The sequence below is a fragment of the Lissotriton vulgaris genome, chromosome 12 (assembly GCF_964263255.1).
Source record: "Lissotriton vulgaris chromosome 12, aLisVul1.2, whole genome shotgun sequence".
NCBI classification, from domain to species: domain Eukaryota; kingdom Metazoa; phylum Chordata; class Amphibia; order Caudata; family Salamandridae; genus Lissotriton; species Lissotriton vulgaris.
Genome location: NC_141700.1, coordinates 365,669,126 through 365,688,597, shown reverse-complemented (window position 1 = coordinate 365,688,597; position 19,472 = coordinate 365,669,126). Strand labels below are relative to the sequence as shown.

Genomic DNA, 19,472 nt, shown 5'->3' with positions numbered 1-19,472 from the left:
TATTGGAAAGTGGTTTACTCACTATTACACGCAGGGCATACGGAGTAAGTACTCCATCAGAAGCGTATTGTATATATTGGAAAGCTGTGTACTCACTATTACATACAGGGCATACGGAGTAAGTACTCCATCAGAAGCGTATTGTTTATATTGGAAAGTGGTTTACTCACTATTACACGCAGGGCATACGGAGTAAGTACTCCAGCAGAAGCGTATTGTGTAGATTGGAAAGTGGTTTACTCACTATTACACGCAGGGCATACGGAGTAAGTACTCCATCAGAAGCGTATTGTATATATTGGAAAGCTGTGTACTCACTATTACATACAGGGCATACGGAGTAAGTACTCCATCAGAAGCGTATTGTGTATATTGGAAAGCTGTGCACTCACTATTACATGCAGGGCCCGATATGCAATTCTAACTTAGTGTTTTGTTATTGGGTATTAAGAAGCAGCAGTGTTGTGTTTTTCCTTTGTGTTATGTTGAGTAAACCCCTTTTCTTCTGTACTTCCTATTCTTGCTGTGGCTGTTGGTACAATTCAAGCTTTATGTCATGCCACACTTCAATATCTGAACGAGAATCCAAAGTAATTGATGTAGGCCTGTGAATCCTGACACAGTCAGAGACATTGGCCTCTGGTACGCCCCCCGAACCCTCACCCCCACCCCCAGCAGGTGGAGAAGACTATTGTGCAGAGCTACGTATACAAACTTACCTTATTGTTAGAATGTTTCCTCTGAACGCCAAGAAGCGCCGGAGTATGTGTAGAAATACAAATGTAACATCATATAACATTCAACACTCTTAAAACGTGCAGCTGATTGCCCTTTTACCTGTTGGCAACCTTTTCAAAGCTCACTTCTAAAGGGATGATTCAGCAGGAGAGGGCTGTTTATAAATAGGATCTGGTGCAAGTGGACCTGTGCAGACTTGTCCCGTCAAGGGAGGTTTCTTTACATTAAAAGGTAGCTGCCCATTAAATGTATCGATCACACCCATGGCCTCGCTTTCACCTCCGAATGTGCATTGCGCAGTAAAGGGAGGCGCAGCACCTGCTTCCAGCTCACTCCCAAAGCGAGCATCCTACATCCGCCTGACTCATTCCCCTGCTCGAGTGAGGCACACTTGAGTTTCAGAGGTTTATTTATAGCTATGACTGCGTTATAATGTGTGTGTACGGTAAAGTTACTAATAATGATTGGTGCCGCCCTGGAGCTACACAAAAGCCCTAGTTCACAACAACGACAGAACCTGACAGACCTGAGTTGTACAGAAAACGGCTGGAAATCGTTGCTGATGCGCGGCAAATTGCATGTTGCACCTCAGCAATGTGGTTACTTGATTCTCTCCCTTTTATTGTTCCCCAGGCAGACCTTCAGCATTCCCCTCATTCCCCTGGGCCTCAAGGAGACAAAAGAAGTCGATTTCACGGTTGCATTCAAGGTACTCTCAAGGATATTTACTTTTCGAGTTAATGTTTGAAGAACTGGGTGTGCTGCAGAGCAGTTTGAAGGGTTACAAGTAAAAACATGCACTAAAGCCTGTTATTTTGCGACTGAGTTTTTGTGCCGAAAATCTAGAATGGTAGTTGAGCAAAATGTGTGTTTCTGGTTGCAATCAGCGGTTATTTTCACCTTTATGTTTTTACTAGGTTGCTGTAAGTATTCCTTGGATGTTTCTTCACTGACATTAGGCCAATATTTTGTCATCGAAATGAAGGCAGCATTTTTTTCCTAGCACTGATTTAAATGTTTGGTGTTACTTTTATGACGATCCTGTGAAACCTGTTTTTTGCGTGAAAGAACTGCAAGGTAGGCGGAAATTGATGATTTTTTTTACAATTCATATTGGACTAAATGCCACAGAACAAACCATGGAAGTATAAAGTCATATGAAATTAGTTTCTAAGCGTTTCTCAAAACTCATTCTTGCAGTTTAAGGATTTAAAAAAAGAGCAGGAACCAATCTCCAAGAACGTGGGCGCTTCTCTGTAGGTGAAAGAGATTTTAATAAGCATTTATATAAGGCCTGAACTAGGCAGGAAGAAGCAGAGCCCAAAGCCCACTCGGATCCTGTTTGTACCCTTATAAGCAGTAATTCCCGTACGTCTGGACAGTGCTAGAGGTAGTAAAGAAAGGGTTGGGAGGACCTCACCACTGCCTCTTAAGACCACACAGATTCGTAACAGACTCCCTACTTCTCCTCCTGCAGATCTTCAGTATAGTCAAAAACACCGGCTCTTCATTTATAGTCGTAAATACTGAACTGTCCCACCAACATATAGGATTCCAGAGCACTTTTTGCATAAGTATGTACAATATACTTTTCTTTTTGAAAAGCCAACTTTAAAAAAAATATACTAAGTACTTTTGCAGTAAATAAAAAGGCAGTATTGCCCAATTGTCACTTATTTTGTTTACAAATCAAAGCAATTTAAAAAGCAGAAAAAGTCACTATTTTGAGTACAGTGACAAGAAAACTCGTTTATAACGTGTTTTAAAGTAAAGGCAAGAAAGTAGGGACATGCAGCCAAATAGGCCGTAGAAAGACTTGAAAGACGAACAATATTGCTTTAAAGAATAGCATACCACCACTATCCATAATGCCCGTCCAGTGGCAGCTGAGAAAATTATTCTTTCCCCCTCCTACTTACTCTTTAGTTGTTTTTTTTTTTTTTTCTGAAAACCTTTACAAACCGAAACACAACCCCATTCACCATCTTTAGAGATAGAGAGTATGCTTTTCTGTTTCCTAAAAGAAAAAACAAATCTAATTTTGTTAAGTGTCCTACCTACTGGAGAAAATTCGTAAAAACAGTCCCTCAGAATCTCTGCTCTCTGCCTTCGTACCTCGCATCCTCCAGAAAAGGCCTAGGAGGACATTGAAGGATTGGGAGAAAATCCAATTAGATGGCTTGCAGGAGGACCAGGCAGCATGAAGAATTTGTGTCTGTAAAAGTTGAAAGACATACAGGCAGTGAACTTTCTGCCAAGGCTCCTTCACTGTTCACAGGGACTGTGCCAGAGGGTAACCCAAAGGAAAGGAATTGCAAGGACAAACACAGGTCCACCTGTTTGATGTTGAGTACCATGACATTGAGGGCAGGTTCACTCGCCACACGTTTAGCATCGAGGGCTGGTTTCCATCAAGATGACAGTCAACATCAAGAGTGCATCGGTGTTGGGGAAGCTTTCAACATTAAGGGAGACCTGGCCAGACAGGCATTTCCACCTATCTACTGATTGGGTCATCAAGAAGAAAAAGAGGAGTGTGCAGCACATGCCAGATTCAGACTATTCCATGGCATATTCACCATCCCGAGCAGTTTCACATGCAGTAACTTTGTCTACTACTTCTGCTCTCAGATTACCTTCTCTAGGGAGTCAATGGCTTCACCTCCAATTGACCCATCTTGCCTGTCCCTCTGATAGCGTTTTAACTTGTGCTGCCTCTTTTGCCACCTTTGCCTCCACCGCCTCCTTTTATGAGGCTTCCAGTATCTCCTGTTTGTCATCCAAATGCACAAAGAGGAAGCTCCAAGGAGTTCTTATCATAGGAGACATGATCTCTCCATCTCACTCTCGTACATTGATTTACCCTTTGTCTCACGTAGACTTTTATTAATCATCTCATACTTTGGTTCTTCCTTTCTGTGTTTTAACTGGGATCGTCCCTAAATTGTTTTCCTTCGTCTTGCATACACTGTGATAAGACCTTACGTTACGGACGTGCAGCCCTCAATCACCTGTCAGGCTTCGCCATGTCTTGATTTACAGTTTCACGCTGTTAGGCACAAGTTGCTTTGTCGCATCAGCCTTAGAAAGCTCAAATGACTGCCAGCTTTGCTTACACCCCTCCGCCCTGCGAGCATTTTTCTCATACTTGTTTTCCCGTACACTAGCCTTTCACAATTATCAGCCACTCGGTCATTCCTTCAGTCAGATACTGGAGCACTGCCATAGTTTCCTTCTCACTGGTACCTTCACTTTGCTAACGTTTGGATTTCAAATACGGTGCTTGCAACATGTTGACCTTCGCCACTCCCTTCTGTTTCTTGTACATTCTTTTCATGCCGCTTAATTTTATGCGTATTTGTCTCTTACTTGGATACCCTTACACTGGCCTTGCACCGTTCCGCAGCACACTTTACGGTTTTGGGTACATTCTTTTCATGTCGCTTAATTTTTATGCACTTCTTTTTCTTTAATTTTGCGCACATTCCCTCTGCAGATTCACTATTTCATGACTAACTGATATTATCGTGCTGAGAATATTTGGTAAGTCACGAATCATATCTATATATTTTCTGGGTCCTAAACTCATAAATTACGTTACCACTACGTCAATCTTCCCCTACCTTACTCCGAATCAGATACTGGGGTTCTTTCCCCATTACTATTTCACCTAGGGCTTCTTTTTGATAACCTTCAGAACTGAACTGTATCAATGTATTGATATGGGGACGCCAGTCTGTGGTTATCCATACATCGTGCTTGAGATGTCATTTACTTGAAGTTCTATTTCCATACTTTTACGCAGCTTGCGAAAATGTGAATCATGTACATAGCCTGATTACTCAATACTATTGCAGCAAAAAAAATGTCATTGCTCTTTTGTAATTGGACTCTATTTTTGATCGTTTGCTTCCTTCCTTTCGTTCTTTCTTGACTTTGATTATGTGTTTGATATGATGGAATTATTCCGTTGAAATACATGAGGATGCTTTGTAGGACATTCGATTTATTATAAGTCTATGCATTTTTTACTTGATACAATTACTTGGCTGACATATAAGAGGATATTTTGCATAACATTTCATTTACCAAACAAACGTAACTTTAATGCTCAAACAGAATGCGAATTTGTGAACTGTGTACATACACTGACTACTTTAAACTACTTCAGCCCAACCTGTTATTGCACTGAAATTATATAACTGTGGCGGGGTAGGGGTTGGAGAAATAGGCCGGAGACTTGATTGTGGGATATAAGGCTTTATTTTTTATAAAGGACTTCTTTTTCTTTGTTAACTGTCTCTCCTGAGTGGGGGCAACCGGATCCGTGATGGCGTTTGAGTACAAGGGTTAATCTTCTTTGTAGGGTCTATTCTCCTGTGGCCTGTTGTTTCTTCCAGACTTTCACAACAGTCAAGCGGTATACCCCAAAAAAATATAACAAAGGTGTAATCAGATCGCCGTCTGAGTAACGTAGAGTAGGGAGCCCAGGGAGTGAGGGAAAAACACACCGGTGCCAAACACTAGACTTGTGCCTAAATGCACTATGTGAGGGTAGGTGTGTAGGACGGGGATTTAGGGGTGTCTAGGATAGAAAGGGAGAGTGCGTGAACAGCAACCCCCTAACTTTGTTCAGACCCGCCGCGCCTCCCGACCCAGTTCGACACCCGTTGTCGTACCTGGGATAGCCACACTCCTCCATGAGTGTGGCTGGGCGACGCGTGGAAACGTTGGCCTCCTGGCTTCTCTCCTTTTCCGTCTTTTCGTCTTTCCTCTGCTTCGCGTCCTTCTTCCTCTTGTCTTCCACCCGACACCTCTGCTCTCGCTCCTCTCTCGGTGACGTCACACGCCGAGACTAGGACTTCCTCGTTGTTCACCACTCCGCTGTCTCCTACGTTATTCCAGGGCAGCCCCTCTGTCTCGCTACACGCCCCCTTAAAGGAACACTCGTCGTCTGTGTCCGTCCGGCCCCACAGCTGTTCACCGTCACTGCTCCAGTCATTCTGGGAGGTATGAAGAAAAGGGGAGGGGTCAGCGATCCACCATTCGGTAACGGGAGCATTATCTGCGGGCAGCGAGGGCTCCCGTTTACAATAACTTTATTGTGATTTCTTCTCCCCTCCCCCCCTTCGCTCATTATGACGAAGTATTTTTCTATGATGGAATAACTATGTTGATCTCTTTTACGAAACTTTCTGTATCTCTCCTTTCCCTACACCTGTACTTCTGTCTCCCTCACCGCCTAATCAACCCTTTACCTCTGACTTCTTTTTCATCTTTCCATCTCCCCCTGGTATTAATAATGGCCTAAAACTTCTCCCTTATCTGCACTTTATTATTTATCACTGGAAATGTGCCACTTTTTATTCTCCCTTCCATTCACATTGTAACGGTACTGGTTCTAATATCTTACTCACTGTCTTCCTATTTACCCTTATTCTATTCCACTATTCTTACTTTACTTACTGTCTTTCTTTTCTACTCTTACGTTATTCTTCTATTCTTATCTTGATTTTTATTTGATGGGATCTCTTCTTTGGACCATAGGTGACTAGTTTATCTACATTTATGTTGTGTAAATGTGCATTTTCACATGAATCAGCCTTGAGAAAGCCCCTGGCTTGTGGGCCACAAGGCGCGAAACACGTGTCGGCTGTTCCTTTGCTCACCTGTATTTATAAAAGGGGGTGGTGATGGATGGAGCATCTGAATCAATCAAACACTCACACCCAGTCAAAAGATCTGGGTTTAATTCATCACCGTTCTTTAGTCCACTCTGCCACCCCAGTTCAGACACGGCTATATGCAAATCAGTCTGACCCTGTGCCTCATGGGAACAGTACAGCCCGAACTGCCAAGCCATGTCTTCCCTGGACCGGAAACAAGCTTCCGAGGACCGGTTTCTTCAGCTTTTGACTGGGTGTGAGTGTTTGATTCAGATTCTCCGTCCATCACCACCCCTTTTGTACCACCTGTATTTATGGCAATGAATAAATACAGAAACACTATATTGGAAACTCAGTACTAGACTTGTGTTTTTAGATATTTTCCAGGACCCTGGATACATACTTTAAGGCATAAACTTGTCACAATTCTAAAAATGATCTCTCCACCAGACTCTCAAGACATCGCTTCTTATCTCACTGTGTCAAGACCCACGCGGCATTCAAGATCCACACATCGTTCAAGATCCACATTTCTCTCAGGTTCTAAATGTCCACATTTTACCTATTCTGCATCAGTTTTGGTCTTTACAATGCGTCCGTATTCTCCGACTGTATTGCGCTCCCCTCCAACAAGTGTTTTGCTGTTAATGACATTACAAATTTCAATGAAGTCTTGCTTAGGGGTGCCACAAAACAAAATACACCCATACGAACAGCTCAGCCAAAAACATTGGTATTTTGAAAACCCTTAATCTTTGTAGTTCTGCAATATATTTGGTCTCAGGACTGCTGAAGCCTGCTATGGAGCTTTTTCTAACGTTGTCCTCAGCAGAATCCACTCAATGGCACTCAAATGAAAACATAGAGACCACTAAAACAAGACCCATTTTGAAGATCCTCCTCCGGGTTGTGTAATTGTTTTCCTGCAAAGCAATACCTCCCCACTTCTCCATCTTCCACGTCACCTCTAAAAAAGGAATGTAAGATAATTGATGCAGTTGGACAGAATTTCTGTGTTACGTGTGTAACCTCTATAAAGTCAGCAAGGGCTACTGTCCTTCTTGGACATATGCTAGCTCCCTGTGCAAAGGTCTCCAGTGTTTTCAAGAAAAACCTTTGTGGGTTCAGATGATTTAGCTGCCCATGAAAACTGTCTTGGGATGGCCTTATGTAGCTTTTCATTTCTCTGCCTTACCAACTTGAAACCAGAAGCTCAACAGAGAATTAATTTAAATATTATATTTCCTTGGAACCATCTTTTTGAGGCTCATGCAGACTACCAGATGCACTGTATGAAAGCTGAATTTGGTACCCTAAAGGCTTTTAAGCTTGAAGGGGTAAATAAAAACGGGAAATACAGGTACAAGTGGTATGATTGGTGTTACCCATTACAGAGGGTTCAGGCCCCTCAGTGGCTGCAACAGTACCAACATCAACAGCAGCATCATAAACCATGCAAACCTTGTAAGTCTACAAACGGGAGAGGCGTCCATCAAACACCAGCTCCCACCAAGCAGTGAATTCCTGTTTCCTCCTCTTCGATGGTCACTCTGGTAGGAGGAAGCATGAACAACATTCTGGAAGAGTAGACTAAAATAACAAAAGACATGTAGGGGATGAATATTGTGCAAAATGGCTATTGTCCAGGGGGTTCACCCTTCTCCCCATCCACTCCTTAAAGCAAAACATCTCCGTACCAATGAGATTTACTCCTCCTGGTAAGTGCAAACTAATCACCCTTAAGGGTCTTAAAGTGCTGGGGGCCCTCTGAAAGATTAAGCGAGCTATTTAAAGCCTAGTTGCAGTTTCAATTAATGAAAGTACGTCTAGCAGCCATTACTTCCTATAAAACAAAGTCCTTCACAAACCTCTTTTCTCAGTTGTGAAAGACTTCGCTTTTTAGGAGAGAGTAAGAATGAGGGGTTGTCTTATTAAAGTACCAAATGTCTGCAGAATGTTTAGGGTTGGATTGGACATTTATTAACAAAAAGACAATGCCTGTGGCATTGAAGTTTTTGGGATTATTCCCTGTGTCTGCTGTGCCTCGATCATTAGATAGCATTGATACTGTGGAACATGATGTCAATTTACAATAGCTACAAGTGGGAAAAAATATGAGGATCCAGAAAATGTTTCAATGGACAGGACTTACTAAGCTACCTAAAGGAGTGTAAGAAGTCACCATTGTAAATGAAAAGGACTTTTAAAGACCAGTAAAGCATATTAATACAGTGTCTTATTTTGTGAGAAAGAAAGACTAAAAAGACTACTGACCACCATGTTTACCTATTTGCTGGCCATTACTAGCCAGTATTGACCATGGGCCTTATTATCGAAGGGACGCATTGTCCTGGTCTGTACCACGGCACACCCTTAACCACATGGCTGCTGCCATGATTTTTCCCGTATGCTGGATTTTGCACTTTTGCTGGGGCTATGACGAGCTCAGCTCGTCATCAGCACACGACACCCGTGGGTGATGACGAGCTGAGCTCGTCATCAGCAGCGAAAGGGTTAACGAGTGCCTTGCTCACACAGGTGAAATGTGCCCTATTACCATCAATACATTGCCCACAGGGAATCCGAAAACTTGCATTGCCCTGGGAGATGCACATTAGTGGAAGACAGACCAGCTGATTGAAACAGCCAGTCCTCCTTTCACAGTGAGGGTGGCACCCAGCCTGTACTTTCAAGGAGGACAGAGATCCCCTGTAGGAGGGTGCAATTAAGGCTGTACCCATCTACATGGGGCTGTGTAGTATGCTCCTTAGGACCCCTTTTCCCCCTCCACGTTGGCGCCCTCAGGAGCGCATTAACTGTTTACCACCTCTTTATGGCGCACAGTCAGTTCACTTCTTACCTGCCTTTTTGCATCCATAAAATTGCGCGGGTACAGATACAAAGTGTTCTCGAGTGAAGGCCTAGTGCTATTTATGCATCAACCGTGCAAGCATCTCTGGCCCCTTCTGTGACACTGGAGTGCCCCCAGGGTGCAGAAAGCAGGTTCACAGACCGTTACGCCTAGGGGCGCTTAATATAATAAGACCCCAGGTAGTCTGTTTTATTAAATTATGGTCCATAGTATGCCTCAAGCTTTTTATTAAGGCTGCCAGTACAGTTGATACAGTTAAGGTGAGATGTGTTTCTGTATTAAGGTTTGGTGGGCTTAAGATGGCATGTTTGGATAGCCTCAAAACTTTAACTAGTTCACTATTGGTCCAGCTTTAGAATTAGAACTATTACAAGTCCCTTCATGTCCTAATGCTCCATCTAAGCATGAACAAAGATACTTATTTATAGTCTGCTACAGTTGGTTATGTTCTTGTGGGAAGTGAGATAGTGGTCTAGAATATGGAAATAGACGAACAATAGTATAGGCGCGTGCTATTTGATGACGGATTCTGCCTATTTTGGTGGGTAGAAAAGCACCAATTATGAGGCAAAAAGTGCTCCATCCGCGTTTTAGTCACCAGTGAGACAGCGCGTCAGCGGCTATCTCCATTACTTGGATCATCTTCAGATAAATTATGAAATTGTATTCTCCATCACCTGTGCAATCTTATCTCAACCATGTGTTTCTTGTTTACATATTCATTCATTCAGAGGCCTTATTTAGATTATGAAGAAAACTAAAAATCCTCTAATTTTTGGAGGAAACTAAATATGAAATAGAATCCACAGACTGTGGAGGAAATTAAGTTGACAGATTCTATTCTATATTTAAAAAAATGTGACTGCAGCTTTTGTGACATGCGTTTTTGCTTTTTGTGCTATTGTTCCTCAAACGAGCCCCTTGTCAAGAAATAATTAAGATCATATTCATACTCCAGTTTTTAGCATCTTGAGTAATGTGGGTCTATGTAATATTAGTTGACATTGTCCCTGATTTCCAGTGGTGGCAGATTGTATAATCTGTAGCCTCTCCCTTCATGATTATTTATGTAAAGAACTCCTTTAAAGTCCTACTTCTCCTTATTCAAGTGCTGTCTCCTTAGATTTATTGTATAGGCATCACAGCAGGTTTCCCTGAATGTGTAGACTGATTGTAGAATGTTCACTCTTTCATAGCTTTGCAAGTGGTTGGCATATTGTTCCATGTAGTCTCTTGGTTTTAATTAGCTTGTATCGATTGTCTAGCACCCTTATTCTTTCAGTATGTAATCGTGGAACTCTTTGTCAATTAACTGTAAGACCATTTCTCTTCTCAAGCCAGTTCTTTGGTAGACATGAAAGCATTTTATTTTTAAATCAGGACGCTCTTACTTTTATTAATTATGATAAAGGAACATTGTCTATACTACCAATTAATCTAAAAAAAGAGAGAGAAAACATCTAAATCTCGATTTTAGTTTGTTTGTATCATAATTCCTAAGAGCACACAACGTTGGTATTCTTATTTCTCTAATTGTAGTATATTGCTTTAGGACACCTCATACTGTGTATCTTTCCATGACGGTCAAGCGTCAGGCGTTTGTATAGTTGTCTCAGATAATGTTATGGCCCTATCAGTCATCGAGTTTCTTCCATTATCTAATGTCATGCATTCTTAAGAAGTCATTAAGGATGTACATTTGGTTTCCATAGGATGAACGGTGCTATTTATGAGTCAGTTTTCCTTTTTTCTTTTTGAAAAACATTTACTCATCTTGCCACAAGCGCCATGTCTTTTGCAGACCCTGCTGCATCCATCCTCAAACAATACGTTAAGGAAGTAAATTACTTGAATAAACACGAGCAGAACGGCAATAGATTGTTAACGAGGGAAAATCAAGAGCAGTAGATTATTTATACTGCAGCAATGGATTATTTGTAGGGACAGCGTAGTAGAGTTTTCATAGCAAAGCAACACTTAATGTAATTGAAACTAAGTACAGGCTGACTTTAAATATGATCTTTTTAAACATTTATTTGTGAGTATATGTATATATCTAATATAAGAACTGGTAGTAATATCTTACTGTTCATTTAAAAAAAACATAGGAAATTTACTGGTTCAAAGTTTTTTTAATTTGCATAATTAGTTAAAATTATTACAAAATTCGCATAATAAAATAACGATACAAAATTTATTAAAAAAAATTACTAAAATTGTTGTCTCTCGGCTATTGTTTTGTTTGGGGGCGGGGCTTGTGAGGTCCTGGGTTTAAGCTGGCCCTGTTTGCCCACGAACTGGATGGTCCTCATATTCTATTAGATGTAAAAGTTTTCTTGCTTCTGCCAAGAATTTGACTCCACGGCATACTAGGATTATGTTGGAACCACCGAGCCAGCTTGTGACTGCGTGTCTGCAGGATCGAATGTTGAGAGCATTAAAGATGGGTTTCAATAAGAGTCGTCTCTGACTTATCAGGGCCGGACATAAGCAGAAAAGGTGGACAAGTGTTTCGGTGTTGTACCCGCAAAGGCGACATTGAATCGTCTGGTGTGATGATTTCCAGGACGGTAGTAAATCCTTTGTGACATGCATCCCCATCCGATAGGCTGTAAAAGACTTTTTTAGGTGACCACTGAAGTGGGATGTTAGATATGTGTGTGTTTTTGGGGTTGTGAAGCTGTTCAGGATGGTCCAGGCATGCCGCCGTTTTGCCAATAACTCTTTGTCCTCAAAAAAAGATTTCCATTTTGCTGCCGTATTGGCTGATTTTTTTAGACTTACTTTATCTTTCCCTGATTTCCAAGCGACTGCTAGCTCTAACTTTTCCACGCAGAATGTCAAATATTTTCCCCAATTGTTCATGGATTCAGTTTCCCCTCGTTTTTGAATTTCCTCCCAGCTTAGCCAGTCCAAGGAGTCTGGATCTGCGGATCTAAGTTTGTGGCAGAAGTTCACGAAGCCGCTCATGCTCCGGAACTTCTGATTTTGCAGTCCAAATTCGAGCCTGACTTGTGCGGCTGAAGCAGATTTGGGAAGATTGAAGACCGCTTTATAAATTTTAATTTGTAGTTCATTCAAAAGGTCCACCTCCTTACCGCACCACGTGACTAAGCCATAAGATAAAGTGGGCATAATCTGTGCAGCCATTGTTTTTAATAAATGATTGTAGTTGGGGCAGTCCATTTTTTCCTTTAGAGAGCGATACGCGAAGATTAAAGATTGTACTTTTGCTTTGAGTGCTATTTTGTGGTCCTTATACTTTGCTCCTTTTGTTATTGTAATGCCCAAGTACTTAGTGTTCTTGTTCTTTCACTGGTGCCCCTTGGGCCATCCATTTGTACTTTAGGTTTTGCCGGTCAACTAGGCGGACCACTTTAGTTTTCTCTTTAAGTGCTAGGCCTTCCCGTTCTAGGTACAGAGTTAGTTTATTAATAGCTCTTTGTAAGCCAATAGGTGTTTTGCTCAATAATACAATATCGTCGGCATATTGTAAATAGTATATTGGATTGTTTGCCAAAAATGGAGGATGGTTGTCTGCTGATTCGATCGCGCTTGTGAGGTCAGAGAGAAAAAGGTTAAAAAGGGTAGGGGCTAGTACACAGCCTTGCTTTAAGCCTTGGGGCGTTTGGATGCTACTGGTGGTACTGCCACCATTTCCCAACTTTACTCTTACCCAAGTATGGTAATGAAGAGCTTTGATGGCTCTTAGGAGTTGGTAAGGCATCCCCCAACTCTCTAGTTTGCTCCACAAGCGCACTCTGTTTACCCGATCGAAGGCAGACTTGATGTCTATGAAACCGGCATACAAGCGAGTGCCATTTGCTATTGCTTGGTCCGTTAGGATAGACAGGCAGGTTAGGTTAGTTGTTGTTCCCATTCCTTGCCTGAAGCCTGTTTGAAATTTTGGCATGATCTTTGTTTCTGATATCCAGACTTGTAATTCACGTAGAATGCAAGAGGCGTAGAGTTTAGTCTCTACATCTAGTAAGGATATCAGTCTAAAATTTGCAGGATTGCGATGATCGCCATGCTTAAAAATTGGGTGGATGATACTTCCCTCCCAAGAGGCGGGTATCTCTGCGAGATTGTATATTCGATTGAACAGTGGCGTTAGAATTTCTGCCCACAGATCCGGGTCATGCTTAAATATCGCATTCGGTAGACCGTTTGGTCCTGCTGCACCCTCTGACTTTAGTCTTGAAATTATACCTCTTAGTTCAGTTTTGGTGATTAAGTCAGCTGGGTCTGTTGACCCCTTAAGGGGTTTTTCCTGGTTGGATTTCCAATTGTCCTTCTTCGTCACTCCTTTTGGTTCCTCCATGTTGGCTTTAACTTCCCCTGAATCTTTAACGAGACCTGTATTTGTATTGCTATATAGGGTTTGCACATGTCTGATCCAGGTTTCTGCTCCAACCCCGGCTTCTTGTAGGATTTTTGCCCCTTGGTTAAGCTCGTTTATGATGCCCCAGAAGACCCTGCTATTAGGTTGTTTTCCCGCAATTAGCAGTTTATTCCAAATAGATTCTTTGTATGAATACTTTGCGGCCCTCAATGCCTTCCTGTAGATGTTCCTTGCTCCCCTCAGATTGGATTTATTTACCACTAGCCCTGACATTTTTTGGTTTGCGACGGCCCGAACCTCCTTAGCGACCTTTCTTTTTTTGGCTCTTAAGTCCATATTGAACCAGGGCTCCTTCTTGATGTTAAAGTTACTATGCTTCCCTTCCCTTGCTGGGAACTTTTGCTGCAGAACTCGAATCATTTGCTCCCAGCTTATTACGAGGTCCTCTTCATTTTGAATTCCAAAATTGGCTATATGTGATTTTACTGTGTCCGTAATTTTGCCCAACCCCTCTCCGTGCCATTTCAATTTTTTCAAGTTGAACTTTGATGCATGATGCAGAAGGGCGGTCGTTGTTAGCGCCATACTTGGTGCAATATTCAAGTTAGTATTTGTGGGAAGTGGTCGCTTTCTACCCGATGTTCTATGTGGAATGATTTGATGTTAGGAGTTAATTCGTCACTTACTAAGGAGTAGTCGATTATTGAGTGTACCCTGCCGCTCAGGTATGTAACTGCTGCCGGCATGTCCCCCTTAGTATTGCCATTCATAATCGCCAGACCATGGTCTTTTAATCTGGATGCAAATTTTTTTCCGCTACTATTTCCCGTCATCTTCACCTTCGCCTTGTTTTGATCAATAAGGGCGTTCTTGAAGTCCCCGGAAATTACCATTGGGTATTGCGAGTAGGTTCTTTGCATGGACTTGATAAGTGACAATAACGTTGCGTGTTTTTCTTTTTGTACCTTTTTGTCTGGATGGATATAGACGTTAAATATTAACAATTTCCATGGTTCAGTCCCCAGTGGCGATACTTCGGTGATTTTGATCACTTGGGCCCACTTCAGGCTAACGTCTATTTCCTCAGATACCCAATTATATTTATGGGTTACGTAAGTTGATAGTCCACCACGTGGATGGCCGTGCATGGAGAGTCTTTCTGCATATATTTGATGTTCATGGAAACCTTGGACTGGGGTTGATTGCAGTTTCCAAGATTCCTGAATCAGAATTATATCTTGTCGTTGGAAAAAGACTCTGGTTTCACTATCATGGGCCATTTCTCGAAAACCATGCACGTTCCATGAACAAATTGAAACTGATGAGTTCTTTGTTAGGTTTTGGGGGAGCAATTCGTTCTGCTGGTTTACGGGGAAGTTTGGATCTGGGTTAGGTAGCTTTATTGCCGAGGACATTAGGTATCCATGACCAATCCGTTCTATCAGCGTGGTGAAAACCTTTTCTTTGCGCTTTACAACTTTCGCTTGATGGCTTTATCGTGGAAGCCCTGGCTTACTGGAAAAATACACAGGTTAAAGTGATGTTATAGCTAGGTGAAAATGTCAGTTAAAATTTAACAGTGCAAACTCAAAAATACTCTGCATTTCATCAGTTACAGTTTACTGAGGGAGATAACCAGTACTTCTGCCCCCACAATGCTCTGCGTATAGCCTCACACACTGCACCACTGATGACATGTTCAATTACATCATTGATGACATCACTGATAACATCTCAAATGACATCTTTTATGACAACACTGAGCAGGGTGGGGGCACAAGTTCTATTAATCCAGTAAACTTAAAGTGATGAATTTCAGTGTTTTTATTCTATTGATTACATTTATTTTCCTACTATGAGTAAAGTTCCAAAAGGTTTAAGATTGGATCTCATTTGCTTTGTCATATTCTATTTTTTTCAACGTTATTGATAAAAAATAACATGTATTCCTCATTGACAGACATGCAGAGCTCAGACGCTACTGTGTTGCCTGTACAATACTAGGTTGCAAATAGCCATAGATCTTCAAGATGATTTTGCTCAACTAACATAGTGTCCTGGGAAGCTGATTAACCCCCATTTCTCATCTTTTTGTGCCACTGGTGGGCTTGAAAGAATAGAAAGATGCGATGCATCCAGTTTCAAATCAAGAGTCCTAGTTTGCACCACCCTCCTTCTCTTAGACCAAGTTATTTTGAGGGAATGGCTTCTCCATAATTCCATAATTACAAATTGGTAAGCCACCAATATTAATTCTGTGCAAATCTTAATATTTATATTATCCCCATACAATAACTTTTTTCTACTTTGCCTCTGCTACAGTGATGACATGCAGAAAAGTGTTCTCTTTTGTCTGAAGATATGTGCATCATGAGTAGTCAAGGGTTATTGAGGGCTCAATGTGGTGAATATTAAAGTGTTTTTTCTACAATAGACAAAAATGAAATGCACTAAAAGTGTTATAGTGTTAAGGTATGCTGTTTGAATGCTTCCTAACTAGCTTCAATATGGAAGTTCAAGTCACTCTTCATTTAGTTCATTCCATAGGTCTCCTATTTAAACTGTATCAATATTTTCCTTTACATGCTCTGCCCTCCTTAATTCATATATTTTTTTCCTCTCGACCTGACAAACCTTCCCACAAGCTGATAACGTAACATAGACAATGTATTAGATAATGGAATTAGTACAGATTAGTATCTGCAATAAGGGCATTGGCAGGATGGAAGAGTGAAGAAGAAGCACAAAGCTCAGTGTTCTCCAACATTGGATTGTTCACAAATTCACTTACTTGAATCTCTCCCCATTATCAGGCTGGGAGCCTAAGCATTCTAATGGTAAAGTAAACAATATCAACTTGCCCATAGGTAAAACAATAATTTGTATTCAGTCGCACATTATCCTTATTAAAAACTGCTCAGAATTCAACCAATGCAGTCATTATGCCGAGCACTCCAGTCCTCTAGAGGCTTCCATAACTTAATTTCTAACGCATGTTGAGTGTGAGGTAGTCTCACACAGAGCTATGTTCCAGTTGCTTCTTCACATTGAACTTGTTTCTCTTCATCGGACTACTGTAATTAGGCCCATTTCATTACTTATCCCTGTCCTAGCCTCAGCCTCACCTCGCAGTGAGTTATTTCTGGGTTAAGTTTTCCAGGTGGAGGATATTTTTGCCTTATCATGTCTGAAGCAAATCTTAAAGAGAACAATTCACTGCAAATGACCCCTTGTCGCTGCCATTAAAAGGGTGCATAAACTCTGAAAGTTATAGAGCCTGCAACTCAACCTTCCCGTCAGCAGGTGCCCCATCATTGACAGACCATTAGCGTCTCCACAGTAATCATTGGCAGATCTTTTGTGACTCTGCAGCCTTGCCCCCAGTCAACAACCTCCTTGTCTACGATATTGTTGACAACAGCTGGGAAAATACACTTAAAAAAATGTGTTTCATACATTTCTGTCCAACACTCTCTTAGTGTCCAGGGGGGCATTAAAGCCCCGACCAAGGAGGTTAAAGAGAAGCTACCTCTATACTGTGTTGTAAATTAAAGTATAAGCCTTGTCAGTAAGAGGTACCAGCCATACCAAGAACCATGTACATACTTCTAAGATCATCCTCTTGTCCAAGGTCCAGTGAACATTGTGCTGTCTCTAGACAAGATGGATAGGTTCTGTGCCAGATTTCTGACATCATCTTCTCAATGAGCATTCCAGTAACTCGTGCTTTAGAGGGTACCTCCAACACCCTGGTACATGGAATGGGAGGAAAAACAAGTAAAGGAAGAAGAACATGTAGAGTATGATGAGGAGGAAGAAGAGGAGGTCCTGAGGAAAGAGGGGGGTGAAGAGAACAATCAAGCAGATAAAATAGCGAGACCACGTAGCGCCCTAGGGGGTACAGTAAACCGCACCATGCATATTTCTGCCAATGATATTTGTTCTATGCATTGTTGAGATAGCCTCTAAGTGCTTTTGGATTCTCCATGACATCTAGAGAGAGGCATTATTTTCACCATTACTTTAAAGTGAAATCTAGGAAGTCAATCAAGTCTATTTCCTTCTTGAATTATGCGTTGATAGAGTATCCAATACTCATGAAGACTCTTTCTGGGGTCCAGACACTGCTCTCGCACTTTGAAAAGAAATACAGCATTATAAACACTGGTTCGGCATGCCTCAAGGTCATTGAAAACCTGATTATGTGATTAGCATAGTAGCCCACCAATGCTAACACAATCCAGTCATTCCCAGCTCTGTACCTCCAGCAGAGACTGTAGACAAATCAACCCCACAGGGAAAGAGTTAGGTCAAGGGTAGCTAGTTCACTAAAGGTGACTAATGCATTGTCTACCTTTGAGAGATAACAATCTCAAATGTCGAATGACTTCTATCCATTCATCAACTTGATTCATGAGGACAGAAAATCAGAGGATGAGTCAGTTGCACACCAGGGTGCCAGATCTTAAGCTGAAATTGTTAGTGCAGTGATGGATGTACCTCCTGTGGGTTTTCACCAGCAAGTGGCCATTGCAGTCTTACTGCACCCAAGATTGACACACTCAAAAGTTCGTTTTGACTAAACATCCTTAGCAAATTCCTGGACGTGTCTTTAGACAGGAAAACCTTGTATAGTAAATCGGTCAGCAATGCCCTGAAAGGGATCTTGACAGACACAGGTACTGCATGCTAACTAGAAGTCCATCTAAATATACGCCCAACTACTTTTTGATGATCTGAGTAGAGGCTTGTCCTACAGAGGAATATCCTTGTATCGTACTATGGTGGCAATACTATTGCTACAGACAGTGCTCATATAGTCGGGGATTTTCATTATCAAGCGGTCAGTAGAGGCAAGCATTTGGTTATTCAGCCTCCAAAAAACACGGGGCACCATTCGTGCTACCAAAGCACTTTACAGAGAGTCTAGCTCCTCAATCCTGATGCACCTCCCTTCCCCCTCATAGAACAGTCTGTTGGTGTAAGAACTTCAGGCTTCATCTCAGAATGGTGGGAAATTACTATTGTGAGTGCTTCAAATAAGATCTGGTCATAGTCTTGAATTCCTGCATAAACCACCCTCTCTGGCCCATTTTAAGAAAACAGCCTACACCTTGAATAATGGCAAAATACATTCTCAATATGCTTCTTGAGGGGCAGTAGAGCCAGTGCCCAAAAGCCAAAGCAAACTGGTACAATACTCCAGGTTGTTCTGGTGAAAAATAAAATTGGCAGCTGGAGGCCCACCCTAGATATCAAAAAGTAGTACAAGATTCTCAAAACGCAGTTCATCATGAGCCAAAACATAACTAGAAAGGAGATGAAGACATGCAAAAAGGAAAAGACTATCTATGCACCCAACAGCTTAAGGAACCACTGCCATCAACTTCAGAACAGCTCCCAACCGCCTGCTTTTCCGAAACAAACTGAAAACCCATGTCTTCAATGAGCTCTACCTCATAACACAATAGGAACCTGCGTTAGCCTGCAATCATGAATTGTGTCCAGGACCCAAGCAATTGTTTAGCACTCATTAGGCCTCCAGCTACTTTTGTGCTCCACATCTATCACTATATACATTCACTGACTGGTTCAAAAAAGTTTGGGAGCTTCAAAACACGACGTGTGGGGTTAGAGCAGCACTGCTCCTGTACACTACTTAGAGGTTTTTTTAGCTGATAGACCAGTCCCGCTGCTTCAACTTTGAAGCAGAAGACCCATGCTCTGTCATGCAGACCTGCTGAGGAAGTAAATCTCAGTCCACAAGGGTTCTTCACAATCAGAAAACTCTCCCACGATTGGTAGGATTTCTACCCTTTTAAGATACTCACTGTAATCTTCCTGAATTGGG

The 19,472-nt window shown here is 41.8% G+C and overlaps 1 protein-coding gene across 2 annotated transcripts in view; it reads left to right on the top strand.

Annotated features, from left to right (window-relative positions):
• RHPN2 (rhophilin Rho GTPase binding protein 2) overlaps positions 1-19,472 on the top strand; it is a 286,819-nt gene that overhangs the window by 162,210 nt on the left and 105,137 nt on the right. For both annotated transcript variants that reach the window (XR_015302422.1, XM_086945136.1), the window contains exon 4: positions 1,372-1,447. Coding sequence is in view for 1 of the 2 variants with exons in the window: in XM_086945136.1 (XP_086801262.1) it covers positions 1,372-1,447 (76 nt within the window). In the remaining variant the exon portion in view is untranslated. The remainder of the gene's footprint in view (positions 1-1,371; positions 1,448-19,472) is intronic.